The sequence below is a fragment of the Calidris pugnax genome, unplaced genomic scaffold (genome assembly GCF_001431845.1).
Source record: "Calidris pugnax isolate Ruff unplaced genomic scaffold, ASM143184v1 scaffold1, whole genome shotgun sequence".
In the NCBI taxonomy this organism is placed as follows: domain Eukaryota; kingdom Metazoa; phylum Chordata; class Aves; order Charadriiformes; family Scolopacidae; genus Calidris; species Calidris pugnax.
Window position 1 is genome coordinate 10987020 of NW_015090800.1, and position 15144 is coordinate 11002163.

General features: G+C 37.3%; 1 protein-coding gene across 4 annotated transcripts in view; it reads left to right on the plus strand.

The window, feature by feature from the left end:
* Positions 1–15144, plus strand: part of MYBPC1 (myosin binding protein C, slow type) — an 81115-nt gene that overhangs the window by 24958 nt on the left and 41013 nt on the right. For 2 of the 4 annotated variants that reach the window (XM_014937186.1, XM_014937188.1), the window contains exons 1-6: positions 7799–7833; positions 9111–9146; positions 11650–11754; positions 13166–13314; positions 13668–13785; positions 15076–15127. In XM_014937186.1, coding sequence (XP_014792672.1) covers positions 9116–9146; positions 11650–11754; positions 13166–13314; positions 13668–13785; positions 15076–15127 — 455 coding nt within the window. In that variant the 5' untranslated portion in view covers positions 7799–7833; positions 9111–9115. Of the gene's footprint in view, positions 1–630; positions 673–7798; positions 7834–9110; positions 9147–11649; positions 11755–13165; positions 13315–13667; positions 13786–15075; positions 15128–15144 lie in introns of those variants that run through there. The other 2 variants (XM_014937185.1, XM_014937187.1) reach the window with 1 other exon arrangement.

Consider the following 15144-nt stretch of genomic DNA (forward strand, 5'->3'; position numbering starts at 1 on the left):
GGAAAATGCAGTCCAAGTTTTCTTACACGTTTGAGGTCAAAGATAATTCAGATTTATGTGCTTCGAGTAGAGGATAAGCTGGCAAATCTTCTGATCAAGAAAACTGAAAACAAATAGCCCAGGAAAGATTATGAAGATGATGATTATAAAGAATTAAGAACACACTCAGTACACTCTCTTTGTGGTGTACTTTGTCTTAAGGATAAACAGATTAGAGTGGTGGAGCTCTGGATACCATTAATATTTTTCACTATCTCATGTCTGATCTAATTCCATCCAAATTAACAATGATATGTAACTCATTATAAAGGGTTTTGTAAATAAGCCCAAGAACAAGAGGTTAACAATTGCTACTTCTAAAAAAGCTGGTATTTTCCTTCTACTGAGTACAGGAACCTCAATCTTATACAACTTGTTCAAAACATAGAAAATGCATTGATACGCACAGAGTTGGAAAATACTTTATGGGATCACAACTGAATATTACATATACATGTATATCAATAATTCTTTAATCTTAGTTTTTCAATAATAACAGAACTTAGAATATTGCTGTCTTTTTTAATGCTGTGTAAGTTTTTCTTTTTACTTTAAGATCCTCTCAAAAATATACTTGTACTTCCTACACAGAACAAAAAACACCACAGGAGGATGGAACTGGAAAGGGCAAAGGTGAGTCTGAAATTATATTTAAAAAATGAGCAGTAAAGAGAACATTCCCAAAATGCTGTTCTGATGCTGGATTGCTTGAGCTTTAATTCAGAATTTTGGTGCAAAATTTCAGAAGTGTGATGTGAAGCTTCCTGGATCCTTTTCCTGCATGATTTATATAGCACAAGGAAATTATTATAATTATGAATATCTTCAAAAATTCTGCAAACAAGACTGACACTTTAGCAACAGTATTTATATAGACTGCTTAATGAATAGACCGAATTTCAAGTAATTTGCATGAACAGAAAGCCATGTTTAAGTAAGCCCAGATGTTGACACTGACCAAGCTTGCTAAAACTCAGATACTACGCACATTGGTAGCTTTTACATGAACCTGACAATCTCCTGCTGTCGTTCTAAGCTGTTTCCATTCTACCACAGAAACTCTGTATTGCACTTTTACCTTTCAGCAAAGTTCAACGGAATTTTTCATCTGAAAGAAGAAATCACACATTTGTCTTTCTGTTCTCATTGGGAGCCCAGCAGTTGAGCTCATTACAACTTCCAAAAAATGCCTTCAGGGACTCTGCTGTTAACAAACACATAACTATTCCACTAGCAATGTATGTAAAAATCAGCTCCATTTTTAATATATATTTTTTGCTGCTGAGATTAGACTCCAGTTCTGCTGGCAATTCTTCTGGTTACAAAGGTACATTTTGAGGGAACTGGGCCAAATTCTGCTCCTTTTTGTGCTCCCTGCCAAAGTAGAATTCAAACAGCTCATCAGCTTATTTCAAAAGGAATAACCTTTTTTTTTCCCCTTTATTCTGATAAAAGGTTAAACCAAACAAAAATATAATTTCAACTGATGCAATGCTTGCTTTTCATTTGGCACGGTTATGCTTTCTCATGGCAAATCAAAAAATGGCTTGCTAGGAAATGTATTCTGGCTTTTGGTCTCTTCCAGCAAAAATCTTGCCTTTTAGACAGACTGGATGCATACTTGATACTTACAGATTTATTTGGCAAAGGCATGCATGGCTATTTTTCTCAGCAAAGTCAAAATATAAACACTGAGAGTGTTATTCAAGTACTCTTTTGAAAATATAAATTCTGAATCAGGATTCAGTGCATGTTATTTTGCCAGCTATCTTTGCATTGAGCAATTATTTTGACACACAAAGTTTTGCGTGAGTAATCAAATCTGTCATCTTGGTAATGGAAACACAAATCAAGAATAATTTGCATGCCTAATGATAGGAAAAAAAGGGAAAAGTCTTGCCTCCAGCTATTCCAGCAATTAGTTCTGCTTGCTTTAGTTTTGATATGAGAGAAATGTTTGTTCCCAAACCGAACATGAATGGTGTTTTCCCCACTGCTTACGAGTCGACATTTTACTGAATAAAAAAGAAAACATGGTAGGTATCTTATCAAACACTTCTATTATCTTTTTATAAATTATTATGTTTCTGTTTTGAATTTAGTGAAGAACACAAATATTTCTAAAGGGGAAAATGCTTTCTTGGTGCTTACCCTCTCTAGGAGGACTCGGCTACCAAAAAAATTGTTTGAGATCCTAGTATAGGAAATATTTCAAGTTTCAATTCATGGTGGCAGCAGCCGCCTCAGTAAGAATTGCATTGAAAGTCTGAATACCAATATGTAGAAAGGATGACCTTCTAACATGCTCCAGTGAAACTGTCACTTCTGCAAAGCAATGTAGATGTCATTGCCAAACACTCGGTAATGTTTTAGTTTTTTAATTAGGGATAGCACAATTGTTCCTATCAGCTCCTGCTTTGTTGCAGAATGTCACTAAGTGCGGGAAAGCATATTTTCTTACAGTGATTCCTTCATGTTTGTCTGCCAGAAGAAAATCTTTATAACGATGAGTATAATTCACAAAAATGGAAAAGGGTCTGTTTTTCCAAATCCACACTAGAAAATGAGAGTATGAGAAATTGAGGCCAGCAGGACTAGGGCAGTGATCAACCCCCTGTACTTAGCACTGGTGATGCTGAACCTCAAACACTGAGTTCAGGTTAGGCCCCTCACTGCACGAAAGACATTGAGGTGCTGGAGCACGTCCAGAGAAGGGCAACAAAGCTGGTGGGGGCTCTGGAGAACAAGTGTTATGAGGAACAGCTGAGGGAGGTGGGTTTGTTTAGCCTGGAGAAAAAGAGGCTGAGGGGAGACCTTATTGCTCTCTACAACTACCTGAAAGGAGGTTGCAGTGAGGTGAGGTGAGTTGAGTCGAGTTGGTCTCTTCTCCCAGGTACCAAGGTGAAATGGCCTCAAGTTGTGCCAGGGGAGGTTTAGATTAGACATTAGGAAAAATTTCTTCAATGAAAGGAAGTAAGGACAGAACCAGCTAGAGGTTAGTTTTTGTATGAACTATTTATAAAACGGTTTCTGTAGCTTCAGAAATAACAGATTTTGGTACTTCCCTGAATGGGGATGAGATGGGAAAGTTTTCATATCAGAACTCCACATTGATTCTACAACACCTGTGTGTTAGCAGTTGTGATCTCTTTGCTGATAATTTATAAGAAACAGCACACTGCAGGAGTCTGAGACAACCCCTCTCAGCAGCATGCTGCAGCTGTGCTGGAACCTGACATCTAGTAAAGAAAGGTTGGTAGTCCACATAAACCATGTAGTCCATAATTTTCACCTCCTTTTAAAGACAAAGTTAACAGCAGAACTTAGGAAGATAAAGTATGCCTATCTGTGTGTCTGTTTTACTGTTCTATTTCTTTTTAGTAGTTATTGTCTGTGTGAAATTAGATATTTATGTCCCTTTATGTTCACTGTGAAGTTAAGAAATGGAGGACAGTGTGATAAATTCTTTGTCATGTTGTGGCTATTTCCCTGTAAACCAGTAGCTCAGAGAAGTAAAAATAAAATGTTCTTATGTACATTAATCTCTTATAGCATTTCTAGTTCCAAAAATACCTGAAGTAACTTACTAAAAAAATCAGGTTATATATGATCATCATTTTATTTTCAGAGAAAAAAGTGACTCAACAGAAATTCCACAAAATTTACTATGTTATCTCATACTCATTCAATTTGCATTCTTCTGCCTTTTTTTTTTTTTTTCAATTTTAACATTATCAAACATGCTGAATATTGTTATAATTGTATTCCCAATTTCTGGAATAATAATTGAATTTTGATATCAATTTGCTCATTCCTTTTTTTAGGTCCCATCCAGCCATTCAGAGAGCTACTAAAATTTCTGCATGTTTTACTGATATCTTTTTCTCTAGGTTCCATGCAACCATCTACTAAAATGTTTGCATGCTTCATCCATTCTCTAGGTTTCACATACCCATTCATCTCTCTACTAAAACTTCCATTGCTGTATGCATGTACCTCAGTTACAATTTCCAAAGCACCAAGTCCCCTCGATGGGACTGCTGAATAATCTTTGAAAATCAGACGAGGAATCAAAGGCAACTAAATTTTAAACTCTTGGTCTCAGAAGGGTCACACCGTGCTCAGAAATTTCAGCCTAAATTAAAATGATTCAGCCAGATGGTTGAGTTACTCTGAATTTATTAATATACAATGAAGACAAGGGTTCACTCTTTGTGGTGTTTGTCTACATCATGCCTTGGCCCTGAACACTTGCTCCAGTGGGCAGCAGCACAGATAAATGTTAAGGCACTCGGAAGTCACCTGCAGCTGCAAAAACCTGTCTCTGCCCTGTTCACCACCCTGCCTGTATATGCCATGGTTGTCAGTGAATGGGAGCAGGGATCAACAACAAAAAAAGATTAAGCTGTTTACCAGATCTGTTGGCTGATTAAATCAAGTTAGAGATGCTGCTGCAGTGGAGTAAATTCCCAAATTCCCCTGTTCAGTTCCGTAGCACCAGGCTTTTGACATTGACACATGGCTTTCAAATCTTCTTTTTGACAGCTAAAAAAACCCAAAAGTAGAATAATAGATTAATATTATTTTGCCACTTTTGCAAAATATTAAGTTTATCAACAGTGTGAATGTTGGCAGAATAGCAATTTCCTTTTTTGTGCAGTAGATTTCAAATCAAGGGAAAGTAGATTTAAAATTCTTTATATCAGCAGTTCCTCTATAAATCAGTAGTTATTACTTATATTTTGACAGATTTTTCTACACTCCTGCTGTGTCAGCAGTCAGAAAATTTAATATTGAGGTTACACTGATTGCGAGTATAAAAAAGTTTTACATCAGCTACTTCTGAGATTCTTTCCTCCTACAAGAAGACTCTACTACTGATGGAATCTCAAGAGGCTTGGTCCTTAGTTAATGTTTTCATGTAGATACACGGGAATAATTATAAACATTTTATTTAATGAAAATGTACCATAGATGAATAGAAGCCAAAGAACAAAAATCTCTATAGACTCTATAGAGTAATACATTTTAACAACCTACTGTCAAATGAATGGAGTTATTTATTCATACTAAGCTCTTGTCATACAACAGATTGCTAAATATATTCTATTAAAAGTTTACTCACAGAAGATAAAGGCAGTGAAATAATGAACATAGTTTTATCTCCAGGTCTGGTATTTTGGGTATTTTTGCTGTTTTTAAATAGAATTTATTGCTAAAACAAAACAACTGTTCATCACAGAAAGCAAATTGGTAATAGCTGTTGAACCATTTATCATATTTAATGGCTTTAAACTGAAAGAAGGTAGCTTTAGATTAGATGTAAGGAAGAAATTCTTCATTATGAGGGTGGTGAGGCACTGGAACAGGTCACCCAGAGAAGCTGTAGATGTCCTTTCCTGGAAGTGTTCAAGGTTAGGCTGGATGGGGATTTGAGTAACTTGGTCTATTGGGAGGTGCCCCTGCCCATGGCAGGGGGATTGGAACTAGATGATCTTTAAGGTCCTTTCCCACCCAAACCATTCTATGATTCTATTCAATAGTCAGTTCATTTCATCCTAGAAGCGTAAGATATAAGAAGAGATGGATTGATAATTACCCGTATGTCAAAACAATCCTACTAGCACATATTCTTTTCATGCTCTTTCCATTTCCATTTACAGCACATTTGGTTTTGCTTTCATTTTGATACTTCTGAAATGTTTGTTTGTTTTGATTTGTTTGTGTTTGATGCTAACATTTAATTTTAAAAATGATACATTACCCTGGAGAAAACTCAGCAATCCCTCTGCAAAACTAATAACAGGTTTTGTTTTAGTTTAGCAAATGTTTAAAGTCAACTAGAGTAGTTCTTTAATAATGTGATTATTATACCTCATCATCATAGTGTGCATCACAACAAATGCTGATTGATCTTAATTATTTTATTCCGGCCAGACAGCATATTCTTTATCTCTTCAAGCCGTCATCAACCATAAAGGGAACATCATTGACAAAAAGAGCTGAAAGTAAACTTTATACTTTCATAAAATATGGAAAAAGATTTGCAGTGGAATTACTCAGCCTTGCATTGATTTAGTTGCTAGCACAATATGTTAAAAAATCTGACATGACTTTATCATTACACTGCTTTCACTGAAAATCAACGGCTTCAATGTCTGTTTATGCTTGTGGATGATGCAGGTTGGGAGAACTCTTAGAACTCTTCCACTAAACAAATTCTTTTTTTTTTTTGGTATGAATAAGGAACCATTTTTGTAAAATAATACATTAATCATTCACATGTAGGCATACCTTTTGCAACTGACATTCTTTTCCCAACGGATTTTTTAAAAGAAGTTTGATGAAACATTAAAAAGGAATGAGTAAAATTTTATGGCCAAGTAGTTAAATTCTATGAACAGATTTTCAATTAGCCTTCAGTGGTTAAACAATCATAAAAAATTAATATTACCAGTAGTTATAAAAAAACTCTATTTTATATGTGGTTTTGTCATAGTTATTACGTATGTCCTTGAAAAAATATAGATGCATTATAATTTTAAGGTCAAAATAAAAGGATAACTTCTGAATTAAAATTTAATTCCGGAAACCTAAGTCTAAAACCTAAAAAAACCCAAACAAAACTCTCTTTGAAAAAAGTGGGTTAATATTTTTTTAAAGTTGTTCTTGCTCAACTGTCTTTTCATCTACTTTGAAATGTTCTTCAGATGATTTTCTGATACCGCATAAAAGACATGTTATCTTTACATTACGTATGTATTAAATCCTAAATATATCTAGTTTATTCTAGCCTTTCAAATGCTACATTGGTAATTTTAATTTTATTTTTTTTACCATTAGGCTTTAAGACACTAAGACTTTTTGCATATTTTTATCAGAAACGAATATCTTTGAGGTGTCTAGTCAACATACAAAATTTAAAAAGATGCAGCAGACTCTTGTAAAGACAGCTTACCTTGTTCTGGTTTTCTAACAATTGCGATTACAGCATTTCAGTTTTAATGCCGGTTTCATGGGTTTTCAGGCTTTTGATTTATATAAATATATACCTCTATGTACTTGATGAGATTAAACATTTTAAAATACCTGGATAACAATTGCTTGTAGTGATTTAATACCTGATGATGGTCAAATTTTAGTGTGATTAAGAGGAAAATCCAGTGTCTTTTGATAATAATTCTGTCCTTATTTTAAATGATTCTCTTTTAATATGGAAAAAAAATGAGTTGTATTTTCTTAGCATTTAAAATTAATATTTTAATAAGAAGTTGCAAAGTATAAATACAGAGGACTATTTTTAACTGTTGTATATCTTGATTTAATGATGCTGAATGCATATATGGTACACATTTTAATTGCAGACATGGACATCAGAGAAATGGCATCTTCCTCAGGTCAGATATGTGATTGACCTTGATTTCATTGTGGCTTTTTTGTATTTACTGTGGATTACATCTCTAACAAACAGAACCACTCAGCATCTTCCATATAAACTCATGATTTAATAATAGATCACAGTCCACATCTCATTTTTCTTTTACTTGCTTGAAACATTAAGGTTTACCATTTCAGCTACTGAATTATGCAAAGCTTTCTTCATCAGTTTGAAGCTTCCATTGTGAATGCTCCTGACTATTATGGTTTCTTTCCCTTTCTTTTGCAGGTTTTACATTTTCACATAGTTATTTTAAAGCAGATGGTCGTCTGTGCTTTCAGTTTCTTTATGTACTTTTTAATTTGTATTTCTTTTCACAGATGAAGATGATACTTCAGTTAGTACTCCACCAGCAGGTTAGGACTGTGATGGTGCTTTGTGTGTGTATGTATGTATGTATTTTTCTCTCGACTATTAATGAAGAAAGAGCCCAAGCCATTGGACTGAACTCAAAACATATTAATTAGAAAAAGTTTTGTGAAGTGCCCTACATTAAATTAATCTCTTTTCAGAAGTACAAGACCTTCATACAAGATAAATTCCTTTCCAGTTGTATCTTGAGGTCTTTAGTAGAACTTCTGCCATTGGAAGGTAAAATATCAGCAGCTCTGGAAGCAACTCCCCTTATCTTTTCCTATCAACAAAGATGAAGGGCATTTTTAAGGTTAGATTTGCAAGAAAATTCCAGAATTACAAATAAAACAGATGTCTTATGACTTCAAAACAGGCTTATCCACATACTTGCATATCACGTCACCTTAGGCCATGTGACCTACAAGGTAGTTTGAATGCACTGTGCCTAGCCATTCCTGCCAAACTGGCAGATAAAATGCCTTTGACTGTTGGCAGTAAAAGAAAAGCAACAGCACAGGGCTCCATCATGATGGATGTGACACGGGCAAAATTTCTCCATTCCTTGCTTAATATGTTTTTTAAAATAGACTGTGAGTGAAACAGAGATCTTGAACAGTAGAAAATGCTTTCCAGTGTGTCAAATTAAAAACATCCCCTTTATTTTCTTCACTGTCCTAAATGATCACATTTTATTGATTTCTCCCAAAAGAATTTGCATTATTAATTTTAGTTTGTATGTCATCTGTAAAGTCAGTAGCAGTACACTGATTTACAGTAGTAGAGAATCCCACTGGTAAAAGCTAAATAGATAAATAACATTTTAAATTGCAAAACCCTAAAATTTCATTTTAACTATTTATCATTATTTTGCTCAACCAAGATAAATAAATAGCCTACTTAAATAACTCAAAGTAGCGCCCCCTCAAATAAATATTGAACAACCTAAATTCATCTGTTATCTGGAACCACGCAAATCATGAAGAAAACATCAGCTTCACAGAACCTTTTAAACATGAACTACTAAAAAGGAAATCTTGAATGGGAATTAAATGAAACTAATTTAGATTTTCTAGAGAAAAGGGGGAAAGCCTTCTGAATTTTTTTCTCAGCTGTTCACTTCCTTTTTCTGGTAATCAAATAGTTCCTCATGGATCTGGTCCTAAATATCTAGCCTAATCTTCTTGCATGAAGAATCAGTGTTCCTTAAGTCCCAATGATCTGAGGTCAGTTAAGCTGTGATCCCTGAGCTGGTGTCATCTAAATTGCTCTTCCCTTTCAGATGGGATGTCTAAACCAGCGGAAAGAAAAGATTCAGGTGAGACCTCCTGAAAAACACGTTGAAACAATCCAAATTTTACATAATACAATTATTTTTACTAAGTTATTTCTTTAAAATTATATTTAATTTTAATTGTTTATACAGTATCAAACCCTAACTGTTGAAATGCTTTTAGATTTAGAGCAAATAGGTTTCTAGCAGCTAAAGCAGGAGTGAGAGAAGGCTCTGCTGCACCAGACAGGACAGACACGTGTCAGTATTTTGCACATACATACATACCTATCTATCTATATCTATTTCTGTATAGATAGATATGCAACTATTCCCTTCCTCCTCAGCCTACAGTGACAGTGGCTTACCTGCATCCCACCCACAGGCTCCAGGAGACTGTAGGAGAATGGCTTCTTCTCACAGCTCAAAGGACAGTGGGCAAAACTTAGAAAAAAAATCATAACCTCTTTCTTCCTACCCTGGCAGGTAACGCATACTGCACCCACTTTTGTGGTTTCAGGATTTGCAGCCTCTGGAACAAAATGAGCAGCAGGTACTTCAACCATGGTTATTGACCTGGCATAGCTGCCTATGCCAGCCCCCTGCGCCAGCATCAAACCCACATTTCGTTCCGTTTGTTTAATAAATAAGAAAATCTTAATATCTAAAGGTGATGATAATATTTAGGTGTTATTTTATGTGGTATTGAATTAATGACTCATTGTAAGCTTCTTCCATTTATTAAGCTTTGTCACATCATTTTATTCATACCAGTAACTTTCACTCATTCTTATGTTGTTTCCATACACTGGCATGTTATACTGGCATAATCTAAACATCTAGATTATAGAGAGTATATATAGATGTGTATCTATATATATTTGTGTTCATGTATGTCTGTGTATATGTTTTCATATAAGTGTATATACATGTGTGTATATACATGTATGTCTTTACCTGCAAGAAATATTGTACAAGCAGACATATACAGAGGTGTTAGGGACATCACCCAAAAGTCACTGAAATACTGAAAGGCAAAGATTTTTATAGCAAAGCTATCTAGCTTTTCTATACCTTTTAAAAATTCCTAATAGACTTTAGGATAATAAAAACAGTTTGGTTGCATTTTCCCATGGTTGTGTTGCATTCGTGAGAGAAAGAAATTTTCATGAGTTAGTTAAAAAGGTTCTCATAGCAGTAATGTCTCATAGTAGAAACACAATTTTGACTCCTGGTAAATGAGTTTCTACAGAGGATCCTGAGCAGGGAAAGGAACTTTCCATTTCAAGACCAGGACTTGGTCACTTGACTAAGTGGGAAGTGTTGTGTGACTGGTTCCTCATCTATGCTATTTATGAAACCAAAACCAAAAGAAAGCTAGCTTTTTTTCTGAAACAACTAGAAGTTCAAGGGGAACAAGAGAGATGCAGGTTTGGTTTGAAGGAGACAGATGGCTTTGTTAATTATAGCTGTACATTTCCACATTTGCTTTGCTCTTCAGTACCACCAGGGCAGCACTGGCTTTAATCAGCTTCCCCTCTGCACTGGCTATAACCCCTCAAAAAAAGGAGAAGTGGCATTTGGACTCTGCAAGTTCTCATTTGTAATATGAGGCACATGCTTTGCCTCTCTGTAGAAAGGGAGCAGGTAATGGACAGACATTCACTGACTTGCTCTCCCTGCTCTTTCTGCTAGGAATCAGCTTTGACCATGGTTTTGCATGTATTTATCCAAGATGTAACTACACAAAACCAGGGCTGTTCAGATAAGCAGAAAGACTGGAAATGCACAGCTGTGCTGGCACAGGCTTCTGCCCCGGGGAGACCACTTGCTGCTTCTCTCAGTACCAGACTCTTTTGATTGAGTTCCAGAATCCCAATTTCCAGAAGAGAAGGTGCTGTGTCTGAACATGCGGTGGAATGATTTCCATCTGACAAACTATTTTTCTGTAAAATATCAGCCAATGCACACGGCAGGAGACGGTATTGACTGATCCTCAAACTCTCTGCTTCTATCATGGTACAAGAGAACAAAGTTCAAAAGCGAGCTTCATCCCTGCCCTATTTTGCAGACAAAGAGGAAAAAAACTAGCTTGTACAATTAAGTGAGTTTGCGCCTGAGAGAGACGCACCAAAACCGCAGCATACGTGTTTTGTTTGTGCTTACAGCTGTTTGTATTTTCAGAACCTCCATCTCTTCTGAAAAACAAAGAGCTGACCTTTGTGCATTGCCTCTGTAAAGCACCCATGGTTGAATGCTGGTGCCATTCAAGTTGCTCAGTACCCGTCTTGGCTGATCAGGTTCCCCCCTCTTCCTCCCTGATAGTTTCATTTTTCTGTCACCACAGAGGTAGCATTTTTTCAGGAACTGCATACAATGTGACAGCCAAGCAATGGATGTCAGTGTGACCAAAAACTTACATATCTTTCAGGACATCTGAAGAGAGAGGTAATAGGGTTAGAGAGTTTAGGAAGTTCAGGTAAGTGTATTTTGGAGGGAATAAAACACATTTGGATGATTAACATTTCCCTCTTTCTCTGCATCTCAGTATGGTCTCTTGGAGACGGAGCTCCAGAAGAGTCAGAAAAACGCGATGACTCCCAAAGATCCACTTTATTTGTCGAAAAACCTCAGAGTGGTTCAGTGGCCGTTGGTAAGTGCTTTGAAACAAAATAAAAAACCACTTCCAGAGACACAGAGACTGAGGCAGATCCTGGAAAGCTATGTGTGGTTCCTGTGATACTCAACTTTTGCCCTCAGCTACAACTACTTCCACTGATTTTAGTTAGATGTGAACTCCACTCTTTGAAGGCAAAAAGCACTGTATGAGGAGAAGGAAACCCCAATTTTTTAATTCAAGACAAGCTCAAAATCTAATAGTTTACTGAGCACAGTGGGTAAGAGGTATAGTTTCTGGAGAAGAGAGCTGTTTACTGCAATGCTGTTGGCTGTAGCGTTACCAATATGTCAGGAAGATCTACCCAAAGATCTGCAGTGTGGCTTAGAGATTGCTGGATCAACTTTTGTACCCTACAGCTGTGTGTAAATTAGCAAGTAGGGTAGCTCTGTATGGAATCTGGTAGGGTCACCCCCACTGTAACCGTTCTGGGTGACTAGCTCTGGTTTTGTTGGCTGGTCGCTACACCTATTAGCTGTGGGACCACAAGTGGTAGACTCTGAGATCACATCTTAATTTCATCCCAGAGGAATCCAGTGTGAGGAAGCAGTGTGAGGACTTTCTGTGTTGTGAACCAGAGCACAGTAAATGGGGACAATCAGGAGGTTCACCTCCAAACTGCACTCCTGAGCCATACTAACATGGTAAGGAAGCTGCACCTTAAGCAGGGTAACAGCAATGATGAGAACTTTGGTACAGGCTACTTAATATGTCTACTGTGTACTTGGATACACTAAGACATGGTCAGATGGGGTTTTTTTCATACATATCTATTCTTTTTCTTGGTTTCTTGAGTAGAAAAGGAGCATTTTGGGAGGATTTATTTGGAAAGTAAATATAAGGAGTTACCTGGATTCTCCTCTGGAGACCAATAATGGTAGGATGGAAACTCAGCAGAGGCTAGGCAGCAGTGTTCTGAAAATTGAGACAGCTTCTACTATTCCCAAATTATTGATGAGGGAAGACTCTTGCCCCTCCCTTCTCAGCTTAAAGAATTAATGATAGAAACTCATTAAGAGCTCCAGGCTTTCTTTTCCCGACTGGAGTTTATTTGTGTTACAACTGCCTGTTGTAACACCTGTGCTTGTTTTAAGAAGGGAAATTCAAACTTTGGGATCAATTTGCCCATGACAACATGGAGTTTTGCCTCAATTTATCCAGCTTCTCAGCATCTCAGGCTGCACATTGACATGGGCGGAATGCTTCCAGACCTAAAATCATTAATCTCTGTAACACTGCAGTACTGTAATAGCCCGTGTGACTTACTGCCATGGTGGAGCTAACACATGGAGACTGGAAGGTGCAGTAGTAGAAAAAAACTGTATAGACATGACTGACCAACCACATGTTCCTCAATGACTGCATTTTTCTTTTCTCTTTTTAAAAGGTGGGAATATTACATTTATAGCCAAAGTAGAAGCCAAAGATCTTCTCCGAAAGCCAAACGTTAAGTGGTTTAAAGGAAAATGGATGGACCTGGCCAGTAAAGCAGGGAAGCACCTGCAGCTGAAAGAGTCCTTTGAGCGTCATACCAAGGTGTGTCTTTGCTTTTCCTTCTTAGGGGTCAAAGCTCCAAAGCGAGCTTAACAATCAGTTAAAGACAACAGCTAGAAACTCAGGAGCAGTGGATTCTAACCCTGGCTCCCCCATGCAGATTTCAGTGATGATTTCTGATCCTGCACAGACTTTTTTGTTCTCCCAGTAAAGGACAAGTAGTGGTGAGGAAACCAAAGTTTTCTGTTCCCGTTTGTGGGTTCCATTTTCTTTCCAAGAGCCCTTTACTTGAGTTATTCCTTACTCCTGTTTTAGGTCTGAAAGACTTAACTTTTAACTTCTGTTTTATGCAAACATATCACCCACATTAATGAACAATTATGTTTCATTCTTAGATTCACACATTTGAGATGCATATCATTCAAGCTAAAGAAAACTATGCAGGGAACTATCGCTGTGAAGTATCTTATAAGGACAAGTTTGATAGTTGCTCTTTTGACCTTGAAGTCACTGGTAAGGTTCCACTTGTATCTGTAAAGCTTTATAAAGATTTTTCTTTTTTTTTTTTAAACCAGAAATGGCACCAAGTTTTGTTCAGAACCTTTACAGGAAGTAATTCTTAAAGTGAACATTTTTAGCATAGACCTCAGAGAATTTTCTCAGGTGTCTGTAATTTATTGTTTAAATGGATATTGGGTTAGATAGCATGTGAGACACTTACCCAAAAATTAGAAGAGCTGGCAGATAAAACTAGTATCAAATCAGGCTCTGGCACACAAGACAGAGAGTGGGGCGTAGGGCTGCTCAGAGAGTGAGGCTTCATCTGGCAGCATCCGAGCAGAGGGACATGGAGTGGTCCCAGCTCACCAGTGCTTTGCACCCTGTCCAGGCATGGTATGATCATACTCCAGAAAGCTATTTCTTCTACTTTTCATCAAAATAAAGAATAGCACAATGTGGAGAGCACTGGAGGGTCATGCCTTCGTCTGCTTGGGTGTTATAAAGGGCCTTACTCTGGCAAACGTTAACCCACAGGCTTATCTTTTCCCTCGAGAGCAGCTCTGAGCACAACAGCACATGCATACCTGCACGACCAGCCTGAGAAAGATGGATGTCTTCCGAAATGCCAGGGCCAGCAGCCAGTGGACAAAATAGTTGTTCAGCCTCATAAAGCTAGCCTAGATTGGAGTGTTCGTTCACCAGTCAGGGGAACAGCTACAGTCAAGGGGACATTTGACAGCTGACTGAAAGCCTGAGGGGCCAAGGTAGGTGTGTGTCTTCAGAGGCCACAGAAGCAAGGGCCAGCCTGCCTGCATCCCTTCCCTGGCTGTGGATCATCACTGTTTAATCTGACTCAGGCTGGCACAAATGGGTCAATCACACAAGGGGGATTCATCCTTCCACCAAGAACCAACATGAGTGTGTAGCTGTAGAGAAGACTGCCTCTTTCCTCTGATGCTAAGCATAATGAGAAAGGGCAAGATGCAAGCAGGAGAAAAAGTATAGGGAATGGGAAGACAAAAAGGCCAGAGCCTGTGTATAGGTGGGAAACAGAGGTAGGTCTATGCAGAACATAGCAGAGATAGGTCTATGCAGAACTGCAAAAAGTAGTTTAGAGAAATGCATTAAGTAAACTTAGCTTAGCATTGAGCAGCTCTGCCTTTATCAGAGCTTAATGCTAAAGGAGCAGCACAAACTATCATCGCTTAGCAGGAAACTGAAGAAAATTCATATGCCAAATTACAGTGATCACATAAACTACATTAACTTCAAATTATATTTTTTATCACTGTTATTTCACAGAATCTTCCCAAGCTGCTCCATCCATTGACATCAGATCTGCTTTCAAAAGAAGGTAACTTCAAACAGTGA